Source organism: Amphibalanus amphitrite, unplaced genomic scaffold (genome assembly GCF_019059575.1).
Source record: "Amphibalanus amphitrite isolate SeventyFive unplaced genomic scaffold, NRLGWU_Aamphi_draft 000811F_arrow, whole genome shotgun sequence".
NCBI lineage: Eukaryota > Metazoa > Arthropoda > Thecostraca > Balanomorpha > Balanidae > Amphibalanus > Amphibalanus amphitrite.
The window spans coordinates 65,546-86,646 of record NW_024882305.1 but is presented as its reverse complement, the minus strand read 5'-3'; the positions used below and the strand labels follow the sequence as shown (position 1 = coordinate 86,646).

General features: G+C 45.1%; 2 protein-coding genes across 3 annotated transcripts; one reads left to right on the top strand and one right to left on the bottom strand.

Moving 5' to 3' along the window:
- The first annotated feature begins 1,098 nt into the window (after positions 1-1,098).
- LOC122366493 (MFS-type transporter SLC18B1-like) lies at positions 1,099-18,707 on the top strand. Of its 2 annotated transcripts, none has more exons than XM_043338816.1 (13): positions 1,099-1,494; positions 6,345-6,451; positions 6,967-7,062; positions 7,543-7,621; positions 8,079-8,206; positions 8,488-8,576; positions 9,393-9,483; positions 9,790-9,926; positions 14,832-15,028; positions 15,426-15,527; positions 16,311-16,385; positions 16,954-17,047; positions 17,305-18,707. In XM_043338816.1, the coding sequence occupies exons 4-13, from the start codon at positions 7,608-7,610 to the stop codon at positions 18,043-18,045; spliced, it is 1,668 nt and encodes a 555-aa protein (XP_043194751.1). In that variant the 5' UTR covers positions 1,099-1,494; positions 6,345-6,451; positions 6,967-7,062; positions 7,543-7,607; the 3' UTR covers positions 18,046-18,707. The 2 variants fall into 2 exon arrangements, with proteins under 2 accessions (XP_043194751.1, XP_043194750.1); XM_043338815.1 differs by having other exon boundaries at positions 1,105-1,494; positions 7,543-7,616.
- Positions 11,814-14,070, bottom strand: LOC122366494. Its single transcript, XM_043338818.1, has 3 exons — positions 13,190-14,070; positions 12,504-12,740; positions 11,814-12,170 (listed from the first exon to the last, which is right to left on the bottom strand). The coding sequence occupies exons 1-3, from the start codon at positions 13,247-13,249 to the stop codon at positions 11,961-11,963; spliced, it is 507 nt and encodes a 168-aa protein (XP_043194753.1). The 5' UTR covers positions 13,250-14,070; the 3' UTR covers positions 11,814-11,960.
- Positions 18,708-21,101: the final 2,394 nt, after the last annotated feature.

Genomic DNA, 21,101 nt, shown 5'->3' with positions numbered 1-21,101 from the left:
ATATCAAACAAAATGCTATGGAATGAGCTTTCATATGGTACCAAATTTAGGATCATTGTATGCTCAGACACTGAGATATCTTAATTTCAAATGAGGTACATTTTTTGGGGACACCCTGTACTAGTCTAAAAATGCAAAAAACGAACAAATTTTGGCATCAATAGATTCAGCATTTCATCGTGTGCCTCAAACCGTCCATCATTTGGCCTCAAAGGAGGTAAAAATTGTTCAAAATCGAAGTTGAAAAGATGCTTTCTGAGCACATAATCTGGTAGCAATCACGTGACCTGCTGTAAGCAGCTCATCGATAATTTACAAACATAATTATTAATATGCTGCTTTAAACAACATTAATCATACATTTTGAGCTTTCAGTACTTTAAATAAGGTCAAAACATCGCAAAACACAAAAGTTAATACAATAGTCACGTGGGTGTCAGGAAATGTCACAGGTGCGTCAAATTTGTGACTGGGGCTTTACTTTCAAACATCGGATCTACCTGTTTCTTATAGGTATCTTGGGTCATTACAGCTGGTCTATGGCAATCAATGCATGAAGTGCACACTTATGTTAAATTTTCTTCATTCTTCATTTCATAACTTTCATAATATGATTGTTTTATTTTCCATTTAACTGAGTAAGTTTAACGTGGCTATGTAGTGAGAATTCTGTGGCCTGTGGCTGACTGGGCAGCCGACGCTAGTCACGGCTCCCAACAGCCATCAAATTGCGGTACCACTTATCTAATCGGCTCCTAGCTCACAAGACCGCGCGAATCTGCCCCATGTTGACCTTGTTTCACGGGCGCACCCAGGCCGGGAGATGGTGGACCACTGCGGAGGCGCCGTAGCCTGTTCGAGAGAATAGATCAAGCCCAGTAGGAGGTAGTTATTTATTCCCAGAGACCACGTAGGGAAGGTGTATTTTGGTGTTACTCAAGGATCGGTATTTTGTCCTTCGATTTTCCTGACCCACACCAGGCACCGCCCGCAATCATTTCACAGCGGTGAGTCAGCCAATGGGCGGCGGCCGTGAACTGGTATGACGTCATGTATGAGTGACGTCACCTGATGCTGGCAGTAGTTGTCTGGTTCTGTGGTCGTGGTCCGTTCGTGTCTGCTCGTGCGGTGCTGTGGAGAGGCGGAAAGAGTGATAGCGGGAGAGGTGGAAAGGATAGACTCATTGGTGTGCCGAGAACTGATAGTGACACGCGGTGGCGTTGAGATAGTGAAATGGTGCAGCGGTTGTGTGATGGCGGCAGTGGCGGAGTTGGTGCCGGCTGGTGATTTGGTGTACGATGTAGCTGCCTGGTAGGCAGATAGATCACCGTTAACCGAATCGGAAGCTGAAGGATTTTCCGTTGAAGTGTCGATCATAGAAGCGACTCACGACAGGTCAGGCAGTTTGTGATCACTCTGGAAGCCTAAGAAGACGAGCTGCAGCTGGGAATACATCAATACAGTCAAGCAGACATATAGGCGATTCGCCAACCTGTGAGTATCTAAACTCATGTCAACTACTGGAAACCTGCTCGTGCCCGACGATCGGGTGAGCGGAGCTTGTAGGTCATCCTTTTCAGTTGTCGCCGCTTAAAATCATGAAGGCCTAACTAAAAATCAAAATAAAATGGAGTAAACAAGAGTAAAAATACGTAAATAATGAATGATAGTACGATTACATGTGATGTACCAAAATTTCCGGCAGCGCGGGTAAAGAACAGGATAAAATATGTAAAATTAAAGAAACGTGCTATAAAAGAAAGAAAAAAGTTAACTTTCCATTTTGGGCCACCCAAAGCCTAACTCAGTGATTGACATGACGTCACTAATCTGTTGTCCCTCGCCTCCGCGCGTCGGTACCGGAAGGCGCCACTCTCGTTCCGGTTTTACCCCTCAGTGGGCATGGGGCTGACTGAGCCAAAACACCCTGTGGCTGCGGTGGTTCGATGGTAGCTTGGTACTTGTTAGACACTGATTGACCAAACCAGACTAGGTTGGGTGCTGACTGCTGAATGATGACTAAACTAAGCTAGTTGCTGCGTGCTGACTGGACTAGACTACCCAGACTAAACCAGCCTAGGCTTTGTGCTGATAAATTAAGACTAGCCAGAATAAACGTGAGCAGATTGGTGTTACACATGTTTCAGAACTGGCTATGGGCGTTGAAGGTTTTGCACTTTTGCACCCTTACTTTTTTCAAGTGATCCTAGAAATTCTGTAATCCGAGCGATCACAAAAGGATGTCGTGTGGCGAATACCCATTCCTGAGATAAGCTGGTAGTTTGTTAATCATTCTATCATTAAAAATCTTTAAAATACCAGCTTCGTTTATATGTTGCGGGAGCTTTCGAAAGACGTTTCCCTTTCTTCTTTAGCCTGTCTAAAAATTCGCTAAAATACACACACAGCCCAAAGGTACAGACTAAATGAAGCAGTTTCCTGAATGAAATGTGTTTTCCGATGGAATGTCTCTATCCAAGATAAAAAATACCATTTATAGCTACATTAGTTTGAATTATCATTTTTCATATCCCCTCATACTTGCTGCAAACTTAAGTCTCTTTTATTGGCTACATTTTCATACAATACCACAAAGGGTCGGGAAAACATATTTTCAGTCCAAAGTTTGTCGTTCATATAAATACAAACAAATATTCCTATTGTCTTGCTTGAACGTGGAAGTGCTTTTCGGTGATGAAGAGAGCTGGTAAAAGTAGCAAAGTGGGCTGACTATCGAGGCAATCTTCCATGACTTTCTAGCTCATGGAGTAAACAACATCCCAATTTACCCGCGCCCTGCGGGGGGGGGGGGTTGATCGCCTCCTGCGGTTTTTCGCGAATATCTTAAAAAAATGGCGGGGCTGAACACCGCCATTTTCGCACTACTTATCATACCTCTTTTAATCACATGTTGTGAAGATTTCAGATCAAGGTCACTCAAGGTCAAGTCACCAGGTCACGTCAAGTGCCCTAACCTCAAAACATTTTTCAATCCCTGCCTTAGCTGCACCGAGTGACTGATCGCTTTGAAACAACTTTCAGCGATTGATAAGGGCAACAGAATACACGAAACTTGTATCTCGGAGTTTGATATCGGTGACCTAAGGTCAGGTCACTTTTACGACCTCTTGGGAGAAAACTGAAAGGCGCCTCTTTTTGACGGACGTCCTTCTAAACACTCTCGAGCACCGAATTACAATTAAAAATGACACACTGAACTAGAGAATGGCTTCCGTTACCCCTCTTTATGTTCCTGAGGTCATCTCAGGTCACGAATGGTATCTAACGTTTTTCGCGAATAACTTTTGATAAAGGCACGCTAGGGCGATTAAAACGCATTAGATGTGTTCAGCTCAACGATACGGATCGACTGATTGCAACATGCTCCTTTCCGGTCAGGTCATGGCCTTGCCCTGAGGTCAAATTCTCAAGTTGATCTTTCAGGGTCAACTTATAGTTAGGTAATACGATGCATCTTGACGAGTGGAACACGATGCCGGTAAAAGTAAGCTCGTCGAACTTAGAGTCAAAAGTTATTGCAGAAAAAACTTTCCGCAACAATCGTCTACGATATTGGCAGTTCTTGCCCCCTGCAGGCAAAACCGTTAACCTTAGGTGAAATCTCTGAGATAATTGTTCAGAAGGAGCGTTAATGGAGCTATCGAATGCACTTTTCCTGGACGCTGCAGTTCTATTGGTTTCCGAGTTATACGCCGGTATGTTGAAAGCTTTCGACATTCCACCTGAAAATAGGCGAAATTTGGCCTTCGATGACGTCTGGTAACATTAGCTTTGTCCTGACCAAAAAAGTATCAAATATTTTCGTCATTGTTTAGACGCTCTTTCGAACGCCGCCTACCCTGTGTCGCTACGTGGCCTAGGAGCCGAGAGAAGGGTTGAGGGCCTGTTGGCACCCCCAGCAGGGCGTGGAAATCTAAGACCCCCATCGGGGCGCGGGGTAATGCGAAAAACAAGTTGTATTATATGTAAATATATATGTCAATGTAACATAATATGTTAAAATATACAATAGTCGTATAAATGTAGGCATATTCAAATGTTCAAGTCTGGGCAAGGCTCATTGAAATAGTCTTGTTTTGTCTTTACTGATCACCGCAAATAAAACTTGGTTGCAAAAGCATCAGCGCAAGAGAAAATGTTAGTCATTCACAACTGGTGTCATCTAACTACACATATGTTGTGCAAGATGTGCAACTTTGTTTATCAAAGCGGAAAAAGCAAAGGAAGTGGCCGTGCGGCCTACATTTAACTTGCCACTGGCGCGGCGGCTCGGTGACTGGTGTGGAACCGCAAAGTTGCATCAGCTCACATTGAAGCACAGAGGACTTTCATTCTTCAGTCGGTGATCGAAGTAGCGATATGTTGGATGTTGTATCAGTATTTGACGTTAGATGAGCATTTAGGCAAGTAGCAGAAGAAAATAGGAAGGCATCACCCAAAGCGGTGCTGATGTCACATTGTGTCAGTGTTAGTGTCAGTGTTAGTGTCAGTGTCAGTGTCAGTGATAGTGTCAGTGTCAGAGTCGTTGTCGGTGTCAGTAGCAGAGCTAGTGTCAGTATCAGTGTCACTAGGAAGGTCGCTTCCCACAGCGCTTGGGTTACGTCAGAGGTTGAAGGCACAGGGTTCTCTCAATCCCAACGGGCCTGCGTTCTCGTGTCTTTATGTATGCAAACTCGATGCTGAATTTATTCAGGGAATGTGAGGTCATGGCGAACAGCTGAGTGTGGTGTCACAACCAGTTACAAGTGTTTCCGTCCGTGAAAATGACAATCTACATCTACATGAAATTCACATTGATAATTTGCTCAGCTTCGTATTGATTTATACCTAACTAGTTGGGTGTGATTCGCAGCATGGTCGGAATCATCCCTAATCATACCTAGAAGGTATACACATAGGCGCTGGAACGGGGAGGGCACCGGGGCACCGTGCCCCCCTTTGATTTTGGCATTTTAACATTAGCCCTATGAACGTTGCATGGAAAGAATGGGACCAAAAGTCGGCAGTGCCCCCCCCCCCCCCTAAATTGAAGGTGTTCCGCCGCCACTGGGTATACATTACATTCGTTTATTGTGTATTATTTACCAGCGTTCCCAAGCTCGAAGATCCCATTCCCGTCAATGCTTTCGATGCAGTCAACGTTCGCAATGCAGTGCACGCTCGAAAAACACAGGTTATTGTGTCTATCAACACGACTGCTGGTCGGATCAGGTTTTCTCACCACATGGCGTCTGGAATCTGTGGACTTTGAACCTGAGACTGGTTTAGAACGTGACGGGAGGCACTCGGGAGGGGGGCGAGGGGGAGCATGTTGACGGGCTCAAATGTGGTTGGGGTCGTGAGGAGAAGGAATGTTAGTCTTTGTAAGCCGTGTAGAAGAAATACAGGTGCCATAGGAGACAGGCTGAGAGAACACTTCAAAAGAGACTTGTGTTTGGAATCCGAGTCCCTTTGTAACAATTGTTACTTATGCTACTTGGGCTTTACATGCAGTGACCCTAAAGTCGCACCATAACATTATAAATAAAATGAATCGAAGTCTGTTATACGCTATGGTCGCAACCAATTGTAAACGTTTAGAATGTGAATTCATGCCATATCTACAGCAGATTATGACAATATAGTTGGACCAACCATTGCTGCACTAAGCGGTCCCGATGATTACGGAGCGAGCGAAGCGAGCGGAGTCTTTCCTTAGATTAACGGAAATTTCTGAGTATGAGCGGCCGGCCGGCCGTGCGGACGCTTTTGCGAGGCTTATATCTCAGCAACCACTTGACCGATTTACATGCGGTAAATTTTGTAGGGTAGCTTCATTCCTTCTACCAAGTATTGGACTATTCCTGATGCATGTGGGTGACCCCTTATGCACGTGCCACGTGCAAAACGAAGAGGTGTCAGTTTTGTAATTGTTGCAATATCTCGGTAACTACTTGGCCGATTGCGCTGAAATTTGGCATGTAGATAGGCACCCACTAGGCACTGCATATCCATGTGCCAGAGTTGGGGTTCTGCTGCACGTGCGCACGTGCAGGGGTCGTTTCCAGATCTCGATAACGGCTGGGCCGATTGTGCTCAAATTTGGCACATCGCTAGAGACCGGTTAGTAGGGTGCCGTGCACAAGTCAGTTGGAGGTACCCCTCGAAATTTCGCACGTGCAAGGCCCACCCTCTCGTTCGCTCCGTTAGTCGCCCCATAAGGCGTTATGCTGGTTTTCATGTCATGTGCTAGGTACTCGTCATGATATCACAAACAGCTCTGCTAACATCCAAACACATTTTACATATCCAGTCACCGATTCCGGTTCGTATTTTCCCCGCAGAAGCTGAGATGGGCCAACGTCAGCGAATCGTGTTTTGGCTCGCCGGACTGGTCAACTTTGGTGTTTCCGCCAGCGTGGGAACGATGGCACCCTTCTTCCCACAGGAGGTAGGTACAGCACGTTCTCAGTACCAGAAGATCCGGTGATAGGTATACAATTGACGATCGACAATTGTTAGGTTACATTCGTGCGTTTTTCGATAGCAGAGATACTATGCAGAGATTTCTATAGCAGTATGTACTTTTTTCGTACGTTTTAGCTACTTCTTTGCAGCATGGTCATTTATTTTTCTTTTTTATTGGTTAAAAGTCCCAATTCTAGCCTTTATTTTAACTTCTCACATGCTAGCATCACATGCTTTCCAGTTTCTATGTACTAACTATAAATGCCAAATACCCTACGAACACTTTTCTTCATATACTACTTTGTAAATGACCTCTCATTGACATACTAGTAAGTAGTATGTTAGGTAAGATATACACTATAAATTACAAACACATGCATACTTTACAAACACTTTTCTTAGCCGAATATTGTACGTACTTCTTGTTACACGGCTGAATTGAGCACTCAGTACCCTTTTGCGCGGATAAATTCTCCCACGTTTTTTTTTCATTTGCAGGCAACGTCTCGGGGAATGTCGGCCACCACCGCTGCGCTGGTGTTCGGCGCCTACCCGCTGTCTGCACTGGTCTGTTCGGCATTCATGACCAAACTGGTAAGTACTGGTAATTGGTAAGGACTGGTAATGGTAAGGACTGGTAAGGACTGGTAAGGACTGGTAATTGTTAATTGTCAGCCCTGGTAATGTTCACGCTGGTGTTCGGCGCCTACCCGCTGTCTGCACTGGTCAGTTCAGCATTCATGACCAGATTGGTAAGGACTGTTGATTACTTCTAGACTTTTGCTGGAGAATTGGTAGGCATTGGTAAATACCGACTACTGCTCTAAGCATTTGTAGCAAATGGCAACGGTTCAAACATTTCGATATGCTCTAGAAGAGAACCTATCGAGCATATCTAAAGCGAACAAGAACCATGTCTAAAATTTCGCTTGTCTAGAACATACTTATCGGAAAATGGCATGTAGCACTGCCTCAACTCTCATAGTGATGTCACGGCACGATGACGTCACCCTGGCTCAGGCCCCACCATGACGTCACAGCACTATGACGTCACACACCTTTCTGTGCCGGCAGGTACCGTTTCTGGGACCGAAGAACGTGTTTGTGGCCGGAACAGTGGCGGTCGGAGTCGGAAACGTATGCTTCGGGTAAGGTAGGCTCCTGAGTGGTTTGTGTTATTGACACTGCCTGAATGGCTCGGACTTGAGAGCATTTTATTTATCGATGCATGAGTAATTCATCTGGAACATAAAAACCGATTGGTATGTTGCTCATTATGATTAATTCCGATGTAATTAGTTCCGGTGTCATCTACTTTTTGAAATATGATGAATTCGCATGAAAGGCTAATGTTGTTTAAGTGTCATATTCACAACGCAAGGATGAGACAAACCGATTGCATTTCGGTTAAGCGTCCTTTGAATGTTTATCAGGGTATTCTTTACCTGTGAACTGAACAAATAAACCTAGTATCGACTGAATTGATTTTAAAACGCTATTTTTATGTCACTTGCCATTTCTATTTCTTACCAATGCTGGTCGGTCGCCGATGACGTTTTGTACCGTTACCGACACAGTCCTTCTAACAGACTATTCTCTCTTGGTTACAGGCTGCTCATCTACGTCCGAGATCTCCAGATGTTCACCGTCTACTGCTTCGTCATCCGGGTGATGATGGGTACAGGATCGGGCGCCAACCTCACCTCCACCTTCACCTATGTGGCCAGCACATTCACAGGTGAGTGACCTCCCCTTCAACAACTTCACATGCGTTGTACAACGTTCAAGGCTAGATTTATCCAATACAAAACCTTAGCCTAATATAGTTTTTTTGTCTTTTTAACAATGCATTAAATCGTAAATGGTATGAGGCATATGCATTCTATTGTTTATATTAGTTTCAATATAATCCTCAAAGCCACGGTTGCTGTTACAGGGTTTATCTCTCAATATCTCGCATCTTGTCCGTCCTGACTGGGTCCGCCTTGATGACTGTTCGTCTGTCTGTCTGGTTTTCAGAGAAGATCTCGCTCACGCTGGGTCTTCTGGAGGTGTTCACCTCACTGGGTCTCTGCGTGGGCCCTGCCCTCGGGGGTCTTCTGTTCGAGGTACGACAGTTCTACGGCTATTCCACCTCAGACCCACCTACAGTAGGTGCTGCCACCTACATATAGTTTCATGTTATCAAATGTTTCATAGATGTCGCTAGGCGTATACGCCTGCAGGTAGACTGTGCCGCCAGACACTGAAGCGAGCACGACGTGGCTAGAAGCTTGGTTTACGCAGTGTGCACTCAGCTAGCAGAAGTGTGATTTGTACCGCACCTATCCGTGCTTCTATCCTCAGGATGCTGAAATCCTTCTCCTCCACGCCACAACCCCCCTCCGGGCTGGACAGGCAACTTTATCTCATGCGGGCTGCTCCCTTGGAGCGGTACCGCTGCTCCCGAGGGAGCGCACCCCGTAGCCGGGTGCAGTGAGTGCCTTGGGGCTGGGTGGCCTGTCCTCTGGACGGGCTTAGCCCCGGCGACTCACTAGGGTGCCTGCCCAGACCAATGTCTCCCCCTAAATCCTATCATCCTTCCGGCTCTGAAATGGTCTTGTCAGACCGAAAGGGCCTAACCCAACAAAACAAACAAACAAATTTGTACCGCGTGCACTCTCAGCTATGAAGGATGCGTGATTTGTGTCGTGATGCCGTGTGTCGTGAAGCGTGATTTGTGCACTCGCAGGCTACTGGCAATGGAAAACGAATTGCGACTTGGGCTAAAGCGGAGGCGGGAACAAGCGTTGTTCTATGCTGTGCTATGGTCCAGATAGATAAAACTCGAGCTTGATTTCGTTATTTTTAAATAATCCTGAGTTTAAATGCGTCACTACGGATGCGATCGAAGCTATTTTTATTCATTCTGCTCTTGTTGACAGGTGGGCGGATACAGCATGCCCTTCTACGCCGTGGGGGCGTTTCTGCTTCTTTTGCTACCCATCAACGCGCTGGCGATGCCCAAAATCGAGGGTAAGATCTCATGGCGAGGCCATAATCACAATGGATGATTGTTGTGAGCGAGCATCGGAGATTGGCATTCATACATTCCTAGCTTCCTATGTGAGCGAACACGCTCGGTCAAAATTCAAATAGTGCTTGAACGGCACGATTTTTTATGGGACAAACCTCATTAACGTTATTGTTGTAAACCTTGTGTAAACTTTTACGTATGCCTACCTCTGTGTCTAAGTGTAGACCTCTAGCCGGAGAGACTCACCCCACACCAGGGTAGAATGTGTGCTGTTGTCACCAATCCTCCCATGTGTCTGTTCTCAGGTCGCTCCAGCCATTCGCTGTCATACGGCCGGGCTCTCATCTACCCTCCCATGTACGTCACACTCGGAGCCGTTGCCATGGTAACCATGGTGTTTGCGTTTTTCGACGCGACAGTTGCACAACATCTTGCCGACAGGGTAAGTCGAGCTGAAGATCTTTTGCCTTGGCTGCTGTACATTTTTTCTTCGAAACAATTAATAATTGTGGTGAAGTTGTCTTGAGATAACCATCACCAGTGTTTGGTTGAGAATGTGCTCTTTCTGCTTCAAGCGGCCAAATAAGGAGTCAAAATCTAACTTCTACAAATATGAAGGTAAATTATTTATAAATGAATTTCACCGCAAAGCTGGTTAAATCGTAGTTTTAAAATGTATTTACATTTTACATATCTTCTGTCTTCTTCTGCAGCCATATCGTTATTTGAAGTAGGTCGTATCAAATTGTCCTCATGATCGCCACACGGCTTAATTTTGACCGCCTTAGCTCCTTCAGCTTAATCAAAATGTCACTCCCAGCGGATGATGTCATCAGCTGGCTCTAAGATCAAAGCCTCGATAAGATACGACAGATCTGTAACGGTATTTACCAGTACTCGTGTGCATTATCACGCTGACGATGGGCGAATATGATGGAATATGATTCCGTCTTTAGCAGTATATCAGACACGATGCGGCTCTTCCGTCAGATGCGAGCAGTCTTATAAAGTAAGTTCATATGTTCATTATTTGATAAACTCCTAATGGAGCCCCGATTGATTTCTGTCAATAACCATACAGTTGCGATCTACAAACAGTGATCACACTGAATCTCTAAGACAGAACTATTGCAACTTGCAGCAAAAGCTACTTAAGAAGACGAAATCTTATTTGATCTCGGTCTAAATCATGTCGGAATCCGTAAGCTCAATTAATTTCTTGACGATAAAATCATGGTCGCCTCTCATCTCTAAGCATCACGCGATAACATGGATAAGTTGGATGATAAATATATGATCACAATGAATTTCGGATCAATGAGCATTGAATGAAATCCCAGATCAATTTCTTATCGAAATGCACTTATCAAAAGGTTTTTTTAAAGCTCGAATTTACCTAAATGTCTGATGGACATATGTTGTTACGAGACGTTCTTTGTCCATCACAAGATTCTCGAGTTTATGCCCACTTAGCGTTATCATGTTCATTTGAGATTCAGCGTTTTTAATCTCCTGAAGAAGTACAATATGTTAACTTCTTTTTTAATCCCCTGCCCGGTTGCCGGAATATATCATGCTAAATCCCAGGTAAAAAAGTATGGACTCTGTCAGTCTGAATCCCTTCAGCACTGAAAAGGAACCGAAGGTTTGTTGTCAATAGTTAAAACACTATTCTTAAGAATTGTGTTTTTCTATTGAAAAACAAATCTGAGTTCCCTGACAATTTGGCAAAAGCTGCCTGAGATCAGTACAACTTATGGGGACGGGCGCATCTTACACCCGAACGTTGACAGATGGAAATAAATATTCAGATAGGGGAGATAGATACAAAGCGAATCCTGTCTAGTTCTACCCAAGATTGTGTAGTTTGCTCACGATACACTGATAGACGCACTCAGTGAAGGGTGGAGCTCAAGATAACAACCGGAACCAATAATACATATATCACTGACCAAGTAGCTGTGGTTGTAGACAAGGTTTGATGGATGACGTCGGTATTTGCTTAGAGTGTATAGAGCTCTGTCGTCCGATACAAGTGACTAGCGAAACTGGCAGCAGATTGTAGCTAGAGGTAATATCCGATACAGCCTGACATAGAGGTGGAAGTTGAAGTTACGCCTGGGTAGCTTCTAGTTAAAATATTTGCAGTAATACTTAGAGTTTTCAGTTGTTAGCATAATTCATCGAGATAGTCTACACTTAAATACACAGTGTTCTTAAATGAGACTGAGAGCCAAGTTTCCTAATAAAATATACGCTTGCTAATTAAAGTTAAATCTGACACTGCACGCTATTTATGACTAGCCTGCACATGAAAAACTAACACATTATGAAGCGGTTTATTTTTCAGTTCCTATCTCAGCAGTTTTCACAAAGGCAATGAAACGTCAAGACGCATTTTAAACACTCCTAAATAGCAAAACAGACACTGCTCTTTAGCGGCAAAATATCACATGCTTTCGTCTCTCCTATGGTGTCAATCGGTGGGGTTGTCTTTAATGCGAATATGTATAAATATGGCGTCGACAATTTGAAGCACGGCGACGCCCACGCAGCAGCATCCTTCGGTGATGAGTTTGGCCGTGTCGTCCTCTCCTCCGGCGGTGCTGTCGCCACTGCTGCTCACGAACAGCTTCATAGCCAGGGCCAGGAACAACGCGCTGCCAATGACGGACATCCCCAGCTCCTGGAAAATCAAACTCGAGTTTAACAAGGGGACATCTCCCGACTATGAACTCTAGCCTAGAGTGACACTGACAACCAGTCTCGAAGATCAATCTTAAGTGCCTTTGGGAAAGGGAAGTGACATGTAAACATTTTGCTACTTGTTTGTGATTTTTGTTTATTAGGAGGGGGGGGGGGGGTCGATATTTGCATTTTGTTGTCACGTACAACGATGTGATCATGAAGCTCTCCAAAAATGATAAAGTTAACAAAAGCTACCCAAACTAGCACATGCCCTGGGTATGTAAATCTCCTTCGATTTGAAAACTTGGACTATTCCCATCAAAAAACGTACGAATTTGGAGAACTGAGTCTTGGTATCGCCGAGGAGGTAGCAAATAACCAGCACGCAGCAATTGAGCAGGTAGCACATGCAGATGCCGGCACCGAAAAAGTACGAGTGCTTGTCTTCAATGCAGTGAACAGCTTGATCTTCAATGGTTGAATCATTTATGTAGGCATTCACGGCACCGCCAAAGCCGGGATGGGAGTGGCCGCCTTGAGCGACGCCGATGGTGATGAAAAGAAGCACCTGAGAAAGAGAGAGCGAGAGAGAGAGAGAGAGAGAGAGAGAGAGAGAGAGAGAGAGAGAGAGAGAGAGAGAGAGGGAGATAGAAAATTGTAACAAGTATGAATTTAAGGACAAAAACACTAAATGAGAGCTGGAGAACATCTTTCCAGTCATCCATCATTTTTCTAGCTTTCTGATGTTTGTCACTCTTGTATCTCATCCAAACGTATCATTTTCCATTGAAAATGCTTTCAATAACAATTTAATATCTCGATTTTAGTTGACACTGTATGATAACGTGTTTATGTTTTCTTTTACACATAAGACTAATTAAACAAAAACAAACAGCTGGCCTTTTGCCATAGCAACACAATGAACATTAAGACAAATTCAGTGAGTCTATAATGAGAAAGGGTAAATTCGAGATGGCAGCCGGCTTGGATGTTGACTCATGACTGGACTCTACTCACTACTTGTCCGATCTTGACCATGGTCGGTATCCGCAATAAGTTTTCTTTCGCGAATCCCATTTTGTCATTTGATTCCGATTACCTCACTGAGCCAGTTTTAAGTTCAAAATATGTTGTTCGAAAGTACGTGTTGGAAAACGGGACGGTTCCAACTTGGTAGAGTCGCGCAATATCTTGCCCAGTTTCACTTCTAGTGTCAATATATTCAAGTAAATGCGTCTTGTAATTGCTGAATAATCCGGAAAGTTTTCAGCTATTCATGCGGGTAGTCCTTGTAAGCACATTTATATTACAGTAGGCACATGAAACACTTCTCAAGCCAAGTTTCTGGCGTCTCTAAAAGCTCACTATCTTGTAGAAACTTCAGTCCTCCACACGCCGAGTAAACAATTGTTTCACAAGTCTGTCTGTGCGTCCGTATTGAGATGAATCAGCAGCGAACTCCACAGCCAATCAAATGATCAGATAACTTGTCAAAGACCAAATGATCACTTGCTTTCTTAGAGTCACCACAAATATTCACTGCTAGTAAACGGTCTCCCACAAGCGTCGATTGACGATTGACTTGACTGATGAGTGACAAGAAATACACCACTGCAGATTGCACCACTAGCTTCAATTCACCTGTGTTATCTGTACGACACCCGAGCACTGTTCGATCGCCGTTTTTTATCAGCTGGTTGCCAGCTTACTTACGTTTCTCGGCTTCTCATTGGTTGAATTCACGTGGTCTGTGCGGTTCACCAATGAGGGGCCGAGAAACGCCAGCGCGGTACTTCCAAATATGGATAGACCGGCAGCATGCTGATAAAAAACCGATATCGAACAGAGCTCAGGTTCCCTCCCCAATCCTCCTGTCACCTGCCCTGACCGACCGTCACCAACTGATAGTCGAAGCGGATTCATTTTGTCATCCGCCATGTCACTGACAACGCTGTAGTCTGTGATATGATAGTGAGCTGATAGTGCAGGTCACTATCAGGGCACGTGCAGGGCAGTGGCTGAGCGACAGACAATGTCACCGAGGTGCAATCCGTTCAGAGTTTATTTAACAACGTTTGTTTTCAGCATTCAAGCGTAACTAGTTGGACAAACGTTTTGGCCCTTGGTTCTTTATCGACCATTGGATTTTGGCAAACCCGAATATTTTGAAGTGTATTGAATTAGCCGTATATGTGCGACGTCGGAATCTTTTGCGGAACACGCAGCACCGGGAGGGTGTTTTTACTTCAACTAACCACCTTAGCTCCATTTTTATTACCTCTGGGCTCTGACTAATTTGTATCAATTACGGCTAACTCGAGAACGCCGGAGATTTGCGTAAAGTAGCTATGGAAAGTCCTTTGCGAGTATTACACACGCATCATAACCGTAAACAGTTATTGAATGATCCGTGATGCGAGGGGGTCATCATACCCCTTTTCCTGCCTCTGACACTGATCCAAATCAACCTTATCTCTCTGCTGTTCGCTGTATCCCCTCCCTCTCTAGCCCCTCCCCATCCATCTGTAATTCTCTCTCTCTCTCTCTCTCTCTCTCTCTCTCTCTCTCTCTCTCTCTCTCTCTCTCTCTCTCTCTCTCTCTCTCTCTCTCTCTCTCTCTCTCTCTCTCTCTCTTACTCACCTCCTCTCTTTGTCCACAGTTCACTCTATCACCACGGCCCATCGGTCTCATTCTGCTTCTGTTCGCCGTTTGCTACGGTCTCTCGTCACCTGTGTTTGGTCGCATCAGTGACGCCCTCGGAAAACATCGACTGATCATGGCTGGTGTTTCGCTGACACTGGGCTCAGTGGCTCTAGTCGCCGTCTCACCGCCGGACCTGCTGAATTTCATACCCAGGTGAGAAACTCAGATGAAAAGGTTAATCGGGGAGGGTGAGAATGAGTAATTAATTTTAAGTTAATGACTCACTTTACACGTTTGCGGTTGTATGTCGTAGAGCCGAAGTGAAATGATGAAACAAAAATATTCGTATGATTTGGAGATCTTTGATGAACATTTCGTGGCACAGGCGAACGTCGTAGATAAATAATTAATAATTATCTATAGTACCAGTCAGCAAGACTGTACTTATTTTAACTCTCGACTTGCAAAAAAGCAAATATAACTGAACTACAACATTCGTCGCAATAATCGTTTTCCGTTGTTAGATTAGTGTATCATACAGCAACGCTCGCTGTCCTCACTCTGCCCTCACTTTGCTCTGACTCTGCCGTTTACCCGCCTCTCTCCATAGTGATGCTCTCTGGGTGACCCTGCTCTCCCTCTGCCTCGTATCAGTCGCCTCAGCAGCCACACTGATTCCAACGTTTGCCGTCTTGTGCGATTTGGTCAAAGGGTGAGTACTAGAGATATCAATCAGATACCAGCTTTTGGGAGATACTTATCCTTACTTATGTATGGGAAACCCTCAATTTGGTAAAAGCTAGTATTTCTTGAATGGTTTTTAGCACAGTTTTGAGAGACATTATGAATATAATAAGAGATATTATTATATTATATTATACTTATATTATTATACTTATACTTATATTATTATACATAACGGTTGATAAAGGCGCAAAGCCGAAAGTTCCCGAACCTGTATTTTGTCTTTTTGAAATTTTATATCTTTTGGCTAATATGAGAGTAAAACTAGTATTTCTATCAATTTCCCTATTTTTTCATATTTGGTACGGAGGGGGCATTTTATCATGATTACGTTGTTTGTATCGGGCATTTTGTCATAGTTCGTATTTGTTTGGTATCAGTTTCCAATTATCTGCGACTGACATAACTAGTGAGCACCATGTGTATTGGGTAGATGCTGATGGGAAATTACCGAATACAAAGTACATCGATTGTTCTGGTCGTCAGATAAGATAATACAGTTACTAAGCGAATGTTACGGATCGACATTATGAGGATGTAATGGTTGCCGCGTTGATTCATACTTCTTTGTTCATTTGTGCTAGTCAGCTATAAAACTTTTTTACCGTTAACCTTGGATAGCAGGGAATCGACGATGTTTTTTTTTTTGTCAGTCATCACCAACTCCCGGAAAATGAGAGATACATTTCAGCCGAGTTACCTAGATAACCTGGCCACGCAATGTTGACTCCAATTTGACCGTTCCCTGCAGACCTCTGGGCTTTCCGGAGGACGTTCAGACCGACGCGCTGGTGTCAGCGGCGTTCCAGACCTTCTTCTACCTCGGGTAAGATGCACCTTTTACCCCGGGTAAGATGCGACTTCTTCCTGTGGTAAGATGCGCCGCAACTTGACGTAGGTCGTAGAGCTCTTCTCGAGAGACCATGCATGGCCATTCCCTTTTTTTATAGAGGTTTCAATTTCTTATCGAAGGGCACGCGTCGACACAATTTGGCCTGAAGCTCCTTGCAACAAAAAACCTAGCGACGTAGAATCGCCAACTTACCTCTGACATTATCTTACAGTAGTCTTTCTTGTTAGATCTACCACTCTAATTAAGTACCTCAACAGCCACCGTGTTTGCATTACCGTAAGGTGGGGCTATTTGAGACAGTGGGGCTATTTGAGACAGTATTTAAAATCGCTATGAAATGAAGAGCGTTTTAAATTTATGCTTAATTTTTGCTGAGGCGATTTACTGCTCGATTCCACACCTTCCTGAGCAAAAATATCACATAAAAATCAAACACTCTTCATTTTATAGCGATATTAAATACTGTCTCAAATAGCCCCACTGTCTCAAATAGCCCCACTTTACGGTACTTTCATTTAGGTATTTGTGTGGCCGGTTTCAGGTGTGTGATCGGCGCTGGAGGCGGTGGCTACCTCGTGGACCACCTCGGCTACAGCAATGCCGTCGGCGTGGTCAGTGCAGTCGTCCTGTTCTGGGTAAGTTGGATCGACAGAAACATCGCTCTCGCAAAGATGCTTCTCAAATCAACCCCTTGGAAGTTACTCTCGTTGACGTAGATGATGTTTTTTATCACGTTTGGTAAGCCAGTTGCAGTATATTTGTAGGTCAAAATGCGTCTAGCTTTGCTGATATCAATATAGGTGACGGAATGGGGGGAGAGGGGGGCACCGGGGCTTACATCTCCATCAAAGCCTGCTGAGTGCTTACCGTCCCCGCTTCTCACCTCCCTCAGGGCCTTCTGACGCTCACCACAGCTGCCGCAATGTCTTGCTGCTCACCATCCAACTCACACCAGCCTCTTCCGATCGACGATAAACTCGCCGTCGATGTCGACACCTCCGTACCGACTGCCAGCGTCGTGATCGACGATCCTGCGCCAGAAGCCCGGGCCAGAGGTCGGCCGGAGAACCTCGACCTTTCGCAATTATCAATCCGGGAGTCCGGGGGATACAAGACTTTCCTGCCGGAGATTGGAAGTCTGAGTCCACCTCCAGAAAGAGCAGAGATGTTACCGGTTGGAGCTGAAGGAGATCGTTCGTCTGAGGAGAGTGAAGCGAACGGAGTTCTGGTGGAAGAGGTACTGAGAAGAGGGGTCAATAGGATAGGATCGAGAGAGAGGCTGGGAGGATCGAGAGAGAGGCTGGGGGAATCGAGGGAGAAGCTGAGGAGATCGAAAGAGAGGATGGGAGGGTCAAGGGAGAGGCTCAGGGGGTCGCGAGAGAGGCTGGGAAGATCGAGAGAGAGGCTGGGAAGGTCAGTAGAGAGGATCAGTGGCTGGCTGTCAACCGGAGGAGAGAGCTCAGGGGAAAGAGGAGGAGGGTCACGGGAGAGAGTGGCTACTTCAGAGGAGAGAGCAGGTGCACAAGAGGAGACTCGTATCGCTGAGATGATCAAGAACGCGGACCTGCATGAGCTACAGGAGCTGCTACGTAGCCCTATGGAGACAAGTCCCGACTTTCCGCCGCCGTGGTGACATCTATCGACGGAAACTGGAACTAATGTTTGTGGCATATGACTGCAGAGTAGTGTATGTGATGTTACGGTGTTATGGCGAGAGGTGGGGGCGAGAAGGAAAAAAAGGAGGGAGAGTGTTCAACTAGTGCATTTTGTGGACTGAGAACTATTGAACTAGCCAGAAGTATCAGACCTTTGAAGGCTGTTATTGATGAGTTCGATATTTAGTAAGGGTCGAGAGTTGAAAATGTTTGAGGCCGACGTTTTTCGAACATCATTCAGCAAGGCTACGTCATTGGAATCGGAGTTGGAGTCACCGGAAATCCATCGACTCCGCAGCGGCCAGCCCGTGATAGTTTGTCGTTTGATGGTCGGTAAAGTTGGATGCTGAAGGATCAACTCAAAGCGAACATTTCCCGTCTATAATAAAGCGAGTTGCATTACGAGAACTGTTCACAGGACCAATACAATTCACACTGTTCTTGAACACTTACAAACTTCCGATTGCAGCTGCGGCCAGATTGAATTGTAGTTTGATTAGTTACAATATATTTACATATAGTTAGTGGGAGGTTGTCATTGTTGTAAGCTGACAATCAAAGGTCAATCACAACCAAATTTGTGGTGAGCCATATGTGAATGTGAGCCATTGAGTCTAAGTGAATATAGTTGTCCTGTGTTTTGAATTTATATAGAGAGCACGAATGCCTCAATGCATGTGCTTGAATGGCTCGAAGCATAGAACTGATGCCGCAGAAAAAGCTGTTGCCATTCTGCCCTCTCAGTAAGTATTTCCTAAGTTGAGTCGTTGACGCCTAAAGCTGCGTACGCTGACATCGAGCGGGAGACGGTCGTAGTCCCGCACGGCGCTGTAACACAGCCGCCGGCGCCCGGCCTCCGTGCGTATCCTCGGTAACATATGTCGGCCGGCGTCACGCGTCCGGTACTGGTGCTACAGTACAGTACAGGTCTCGCGGGTTTTAACGGTAGGTTTTGCACCTATAAAATTTAGTGTACTTCAGTCTATATCTTCGTCGTCTTAAGCTTTTAAGTGTTCAAGATGCGATCGACTTGTTGGTTCACATTTCACAAGCCGGCCATGATCGTGTAAAATGACTTCATCGTAGATCGATTAGTTTCTGAGATATAACCGAAAATGTAAAAGTGCAAAACCTACCGCGAGCCGTACAGTACAGTATATTTACAGGCCATTCCACATGGTGGGTTAATGTTATGCCCTGATAAATGAGACATCAATTAAAAAGAAAAAGGTGACAAAGAAACACGATGGTGCCGTGTGTTTTCCCCTATGGTGTTTGCTGGCACGCACACAATTACTGCAAGCCGAAAATAGCGTCTCGAATGTCCCTTTGACCCGTCAGCCGAACGATCAGCCCGTCACCCAGGGCCCAGCGGAGCGGTCCCATATTTACCGCGGGCGTCTCATGTTTCCACGCAATATAGGCTACACAAGCAGACCCACTACCAAGCGCTGTAACGTTATCTGTCTGTCTGTCTGTCTGTCTGTCTGTCTGTCTGTCTGTCTGTCTGTCTGTCTGTCTGTCTGTCTGTCTGTCTGTCTGTCTATCTCTCTATTCCCTCTTTCATTGTCTCTGATTTTGCCAGTACCTCAACGGTTTACCATCCTCCTTGTTCCTCTTTTTCTCTATATCCCTTCCGATTGACATGGTGACCTGACATCCAGTAACACATGATCTTCATATTGATTTTCAAAAAATTCCGAGATAAAATGTGCGATGGATGACCCGCCACTACGCATAGTAAATATCCGTAGGAATATAAAAACTGTACAGCCCCTTCTCCCTGAGTCCACGGGCAATAGCGTCAAACAAAAACCAAATGTGTAAACTAGCAACTATTTTTAAACTTCGTTATCTTTCACGAAAGAGGCGGACTTTAATGCACATGTGCTCAGCGAGATAATAACTCCAAATGATTTACACGAAAGAAATAAATGGTTGATAAATCGCCAATAATTCTCTTTACTGCTACAAAAAATCTATTTCGGTATCATAGGTAAGTAAAAGGTTTTCAGTGAAGACTTTCCTCTCACCATTGGCCATGATGGCTGGGACACTCACACCATCTCGCCTTGATGAAGCCACAAGCCACGCTACAAAACCGTTCTTTATCCCCCGGTCTTTTCCGACCGTGCCGACTGCCGACATTTCCGACCGTCTTCCGACCGTCCTCCCAGTATATCCAGGCCGGTCTCCATCTCCGCGACTGTTCTATTTTCTGCTAATCCTCTGGTCGGCTGCCGTCGTTATAAACTGCCCCTAACTGACCGTGTCGTGGAGCCGCCGCCCCCATAAGCGGCCATTCTGCGACGGGCCCGGCTAAAGCTCGGTTCATCTGAGGCGATCTGACTCAGGTGGTGGGTGTGGTGGGGACAGTAATGAACTGACCACTGCGGTCAGCGACCGGAGGCGGCAGTTGCACGATCAATACCATCGCTGGAGACTCCAGAAACATCCAACAGGCAACTTAGAAAATTCTTGGACAATGGACATTATACATTAGATTGAAACATTTTTGCTATGTCTCCTGTGTATTTGTTTACATTTCGTTGGAATTGTCTCGATTCCTTCAGTGTATCTTATAACATTTTCAGTTTAAATGTAAAAAATACACGCAACGTTTTCCTCTCTAGTCTCTCTCTCTCTCTCTCTCTCTCTCTCTCTCTCTCTCTCTCTCTCTCTCTCTCTCTCTCTCTCTCTCTCTCTCTCTCTCTCTCTCTCTCTCTCTCTCTCTCTCTCTCTCTCTCTCTCTCTCTCTCTCTGTCTCTCTCTCTCTCTCTCTCTCTCTCTCTCTCTCTCTCTCTCTCTCTCTCTCTATCTCTCTCTCTCTCTCTCTCCTCTCTCTCTCTCTCTCTCTCCCTCTCTCTCTCTCTCTCTCTCTCTCTCTCTCTCTCTCCCCTCCGACCTCGGTCGGTACGTGATCATTCGTAATTTCAATCGAGTAATTACGGATTATTGCCACCAAACCGATCCCTATCATGCTGTTTGGAAGCACAGCACTTCGAGTGCTTTCAACATCATTGAAAATTTCTGT